Source organism: Juglans microcarpa x Juglans regia, chromosome 8D, assembly GCF_004785595.1.
Source record: "Juglans microcarpa x Juglans regia isolate MS1-56 chromosome 8D, Jm3101_v1.0, whole genome shotgun sequence".
NCBI classification, from domain to species: Eukaryota; Viridiplantae; Streptophyta; class Magnoliopsida; order Fagales; family Juglandaceae; genus Juglans; species Juglans microcarpa x Juglans regia.
Genome location: NC_054608.1, coordinates 31832514 through 31838472, shown reverse-complemented (window position 1 = coordinate 31838472; position 5959 = coordinate 31832514). Strand labels below are relative to the sequence as shown.

The 5959-nt window shown below is 36.1% G+C and overlaps 1 protein-coding gene across 2 annotated transcripts; it reads right to left on the bottom strand.

Moving 5' to 3' along the window:
• Nucleotides 1-414: 414 nt before the first annotated feature.
• On the bottom strand, nucleotides 415-4253 carry LOC121242528 (receptor protein-tyrosine kinase CEPR1-like). Of its 2 annotated transcripts, none has more exons than XM_041140390.1 (2): nucleotides 1567-4244; nucleotides 415-1123 (listed from the first exon to the last, which is right to left on the bottom strand). In XM_041140390.1, exons 1-2 carry the CDS (start codon nucleotides 4052-4054, stop codon nucleotides 729-731), a joined length of 2883 nt encoding a protein of 960 aa, XP_040996324.1. In that variant the 5' UTR covers nucleotides 4055-4244; the 3' UTR covers nucleotides 415-728. The 2 variants fall into 2 exon arrangements, with proteins under 2 accessions (XP_040996324.1, XP_040996325.1); XM_041140391.1 differs by lacking the exon at nucleotides 415-1123 and adding an exon at nucleotides 1130-1255 and having other exon boundaries at nucleotides 1474-4253.
• Between the last annotated feature and the right edge of the window lie 1706 nt (nucleotides 4254-5959).

Genomic DNA, 5959 nt, shown 5'->3' with positions numbered 1-5959 from the left:
TTCCCAATGGATAACTTCCCTCAGGTGGGGGGGCCTCCATATGCGAATCATGCTTCAATTTTAAATTGAGAATCTGAACCACTTTGATGCAAAAAGATGATCCTAGCAAATCACAACCCTTAATACTGACCAATATATCTGCCTTTTCTAGAGTCTCTTCTTTTAAAATGGACCAGTTTCATGAAACACAACAAAGATAAAGAGAAGAAATAGAGAAATGATAGTTGTAATTGTGATTATACAAGTGTCGCGGAATTACTTTGAAAAAAGTAAATAAATACGGATCCATATAAAAAAAATAAATTTTTTAATAGTGGACCTCATTTTTTTTCAAAGCGATTGTACAACATTTGCATACTTTACCACGACTGTATGTAGTATTACTCGAAGAAAAAACAGAACAAAAACAAAAGCTTCTCAAAAGCTAAGGAATGATTTAATTGCTGGGTCTCTGAAATATATATACTTTGTGTTACTATAAAGCAGTTATACCGATTGATTCTTTAAATATTTACAAGATAGAAAAGAAAAAAGAAAAAAGAAAAAAATGACATTAATCTATAAACTACTTTTGTTAAAGATTACAAAGATAGTAACATATAGTAAGTAACTCTAATTTTCTAGTGATGAATCTCTCATTTAGTTTGAGAGAGAGTTTTCTCTGCAGATGCATGCCAATATTACTTCACCTCAGACCATGCAAACTCCTCCTCATGCATGACGCAAAATCATAACTCAAATGGGTTCTTTATTTTGGTGACATTTGATGCGTCTTTGGTCTTATTTGAGGGTTTGCAAGAATTGAATCCACAAGGGTCAGCCTCAATCAGCAGTTGAACCACCTCTTTCATGGTTGGGCGAAGTGCTGGGGCCTTGTAGGTACAACGAATGGCAATACGAAGAACTTGGATCATCTCGTCCTTGAATGACCCTGATAATCGATTGTCTAAAACCTCCATGGCTCCTTCTTTGGTGTCCACTTTGTTTGAGACCCAATATATAATATTCTTGCCCTCTCCAAACTCTAGCTCAACTGGCTTTTTCCCAGTTATCAGTTCCATTAGAACTACTCCAAAACTGTAGACATCACACTTTGTTGTTGCTTTAGATGAATATGCATATTCTGCCACAAACATCAATTAAATTGAATGAAACCTTTGGTGATAAGTTTGAAGCTTAGAGTTAAACAAATGACAAAACTAAATTGAAAGCACAAGTGCCAAGTTGAAACTATAACATTGGAAGTAGTTATAAATTTTGAAATTCTTGGTACTCAAAGAGTTTTACTTTGAGTTCTAAATATGGGAAAAAGATGATCACTTCAAGTTCTTGTTCGAATTAGAGGACCTTAAATCGGAGAGAGATAAACACATGAAATGAGCTCTACATTTTTTATTGTTACCTTGCGTCATATTTCGAGCAACATTAAATTAGTAATAAATGTTGTAAGGCCTACTTTTTATGTGTCTATCTCTTTCTTGCTCGACACCTTTAAGTTTAGATAAGAATTTGAAAGGACCTTGACGCAGTCGAATCGCATTCTTGTAAAGTTGCCTAGAAAATTACCTGGTGCTAGATAGCCATAAGTCCCTGCAATTACGGTAGTGGTATAATCCTTCCCTCCTCTTGCTTGTAAAACCTTGGCTATGCCAAAATCTGCAACCTTGGGTTGGTAATTGACATCTAGAAGGATATTGGTTGACTTGATGTCTCTGTGAATGATAGGAGGCAGCAGATCATGGTGGAGGTACGCCAAACCCTGTGCAATGCCTAGCGCAATCTGATGGCGAGTAGGCCAATCCAAATGAATCCACCCTTTGTGAAGGGCATCCCAAAGATTACCATTCGGCATATACTCATAAACCAGCAAACTGCAATCCAAACTTGAGAAATAGCAGTACAACTTGACTATGTTTTTGTGCCTTATACTTCCAAGAGTGTCGACCTCAGTTTTCAGCTCCCTGTCTAGGAACAATTGATCCTCTGAAGCTGTTTCTTTAGTCTTTTTACTCCAAAGTCTCTTCACTGCAACAACTTCTCCACTGCTCAACTCAATCTTATACACTGTCCCAGACCCTCCCTGTCCCACGATGTTCTTGTCCACCATGGCTTCGATGACCTCATGTTGGTTGAAACTTATTCGATGGAAGCTTTTTACATCATATGAGAAGAATGATGAAGACACCATCTCAACATGTTCTATCATAGCTCTCTCTTGACTAAACCTGCGTTTTAGGAAAAGGAGAGCTCCAAGAACAATGAGAGCAACCGAAACTCCAATTGGCCAGATAGAATTTACTTTCTTTCGGTTGTGAACTTTTGAACAAATGGGGAAGCTTTGATCCGAGGAGTTAACATAGACTAACACACACAGACCTGGGTTGCCAGAGAAGCTTTCTACCAACCCTCCTTTTATTAACGAGATTGGAATTGGACCAGAAAGCGAATTGTTTGAAAAGTTGATGGAGTTGGGTAACAATTCAGAGAGGCTTTCTGGGATATTGCCAATCAGCTGGTTGTTCGAGAGATCAAGAACATTGAGAGATCTTAGCAAAGAAAGTGAGTCTGGGATGGAAGATGTGAGCATGTTTCCTTGTAGTAGCAACAAATTTAGCTTTCTCAAATTGCCAATTTCAGAAGGTATTGGACCAGATAGTAGATTATTACTAAGATCAATCTTCACCAGATTGGTTGCTTGAGAGATTCCAGAAGGTAGAACACCTGAAATCCTGTTGCCCTGAATGAATAGTTCTGACAAGTTTCTAGCATTTCCAATTGTGTCAGCAAGGATACCATCTAAATTATTGTAACCCAAGTCAATGATTGAGACACGGGGAAGACTTAGAAGTCCTTCAGGAATGGACCCCTCCAGATGGTTATGACTAACTCGAAATCGAAGAAGAGACACACATTTTGAGTAACTTTCAGGTAACCTTCCAGAGAAATTATTTTCAAGAACAAGAAAGTACACCAATTTACCTCCTTTGCAAATCTCCTTAGGTAAAGGACCAGAAAGACGGTTTTCCGACAGGTCCAAGACAATCATTTGTGATGATTGCCCTAGATTTGGTGGAACTTCCCCCATCAGAAAATTGCCATAAAGTGATAAACTGGTCAAGGATGTGGAGCTTTCAATTGCACCTGGAATTTCTCCTGTAAGGCTGTTGTTGTAAAGATGTAGGACTCGGAGCTTGGGAAGAAGACAAATGGATTCTGGGATATTTCCTGTCAATTTATTGACAGACATGTCCAAATCTGTGAGCTTAGTTAGATTTCCAAGCTCCTCGGGTATATTTCCTACAAGTTCGTTGTAGTAGAGCTCAAGTTGCTGCAAATTCTTCAACAATCCTAGCTCTGCTGGAATTTGACCCACGAGGTAATTCCCACTCAGTTCAAGATCAACGAGGGATGTCATGTCTCCTATTGCTTTTGGGATCGTACCATGCAACATGCATGTTGTCAAGACCATGATTCTAAGACTCGTCAGCCTGGAAATATTCTCTGGGAGTTCCCACAAATGGAAACCCTGGTTTTCATTGAAGTTAAGCACCTGCATATTGGTAAGGTTAACGATCGAAATGGGGAAGTTGCCCTTAAAGAGATTGTACGACAAATCAAGCATCCTTAGAGATTTCATCGGTGAGAAATCAGGAAGAACTCCTGATTGATACAGGTGAGTCGTGTTCAGCTCTTCCAAGAGGGTGCAATTGGCTATGCTGACAGGAAAGTCGCCGGAGAATTTGTTCAGGCCAAGACGGAGCACACGCAACTTTGGCAAGTACGAGCATACATCTGTTGGGAATGTACCCGAAAGTAACCAACCAGAGAAATCAAGCTTGACAACATAACCTTGATCATCACAACTAACTCCATTGAAGTTGCAGTAAGCTTTTTCTCCCAAAACATCCCAGTTGGACAAGAAGGAGCTTCCGGAGACAGACTCTTTCATCAAGGTGAAGAATTGAGACTGGTTAGTATTGATTGCATGAGAAAGACAAAAGAGTGAAATAAGCAACCCGAGAAGGAAGATAAAGACAATAGATCGAGGAGCCATTTGAGAAAGCTATAATTAGAGGGAGAGAGAGGTCCAGGGTGTGAAGGTGGTTGTTGCAAGGAAGAAGGCGAGGAAGAAAACAAGTATATAAGTGGAATGATTGAGGGGATCATTGGGTGCAATGGCAATAAGCCTGGATGATGACAAAGGAGGTTCGTGCAGTAGTACTGATCAGAATTCAGAAAGAGAGAAATAAAGAAAGGTGCCCATCTTTGCATAAAGAGGCTTTTTGTGTTTATACTCCACTAACTTCTATACAGAATATAACATCACCATATACATATACAAAAACATATATACATACATACATACACACATATATATATATAGACAAGTATTTTATATATGCTGATCATAAATGAATAAATCCAAATAAATCCACTAAATTCTTATAGAGAATATGTAAATTATTAAAAATTCTTCTCATTAGCCACTATTTACCACTCCACACCTCACATCCTATGAAAAAATTATAGGTGTAGAGTGTGAGAGTGAATAGTAGCTGATGTATAGTAAATCCCGTAAATTATATATACTTATTTTCTGAAAATATAAGCAAAATCATATAAGTTATTTGATGTAATGAAAATCATATACAAGATTTTGTTTGATTTTTTAAAAACCATATAATTTATCTGTTTCCATCGAGATAAGCATTAGACATGGATGGGAATCTTGTTGGATATATAGGAGTGGTCAATGATGGAGTGCAAAGCAAAGATGCCCACTCTTCAAAAAGCAAAGGGAATTTGATTTGGCAATCCATGATCAGGAATTTGCTCAAATTCAAACGTGGCAATTCCTCATAAGTTGCTTTTGCTTTCTTTTACCGACATTTTCTTTTGGGTTTGCTAACAAGCACCTGAATCCACAGCTCACACTAGCAAGTGTATTCTCCTTAAAAAAGAATGAATACATACATATATACAGTATTCACACAAACATAAATTAGTTGATGGGATATTAGGATAATTATTTTTCATTAATTAATTCACTATAAGAAAAATAAATATTTGTGACGAATTATTTACAAAGATAACGATTATTTACAATAAAACAGACTAATTTTAACAAAAAATAATCATTTTCACTAAATATAACTTGTCACAAATAAACTATATGCATGATTATTCATATGAAAAGTTAAAGAAATTCGAAGTTGGGGGATTTGAGGCTCATAAGCAACTAGCTTTCATGCTGCGGGGGGCCGCGTCCGAACGTCATCATGGCAAAGATTGTTCTCTGCATTCTTTGTATTCTAATCACTTTCCATCAGATATAGAACAAAGATATTGATGCTCTTTAGAGAGTCAATCCTTCTCTCAAAACTCTCAGCACTATATATATATATATATATAATCTCTTTCACAGAATGTATAGTATATTGAAGATTTGCTTCTCAGAGTCTACTCCGAATCATATTTTTCAATATAATACCCCATATAATTTACCTAGTACTGTTCTATATTTGATGAGACAATTTTTATTTTCTTTTTCAATATAAGTGCAAGCGAACAACATGCACATTATATGGTAAAAAAAATAATATTATTATGCCGCCTCATTTTAACCGCTTATGTATTTAATTTTTTTACGTATTGATTAAGGAAGTGACTATTAGAGCATTGGTGTATTTTCTTATTTAAATATTTTTAAAAATGAAAGAAAAAAGAAGAAAAAAATAAAAAGTAAAATTTATATTAGTAGACACGCCAACAGTCAAAGCTAGGTGGCACACTAGGCTCAGTTTGGATTGAGAGCAATCCATCTCATCTCATCATTATAACTTTCACAAAATTTTACATAAAATATAATAAACAATTCAATTTTTTCAAATCATAAAACAATAATAATTTTAAAAAAATAATATTCTAATAATATTTTATTTAATTTTTAACTTTCATT

What these genes read in the sequence shown, in the direction of transcription:
- LOC121242528 (XM_041140390.1), bottom strand. Translation starts at nt 4,054, where the DNA reads ATGGCTCCTCGATCTATTGTCTTTATCTTCCTTCTCGGGTTGCTTATT. An exon ending in TTATGGCTATCTAGCACCAG is followed by an intron (nt 1,124 to 1,566) that starts GTAATTTTCTAG and finishes TGTTTGTGGCAG; the next exon opens with AATATGCATATTCATCTAAA.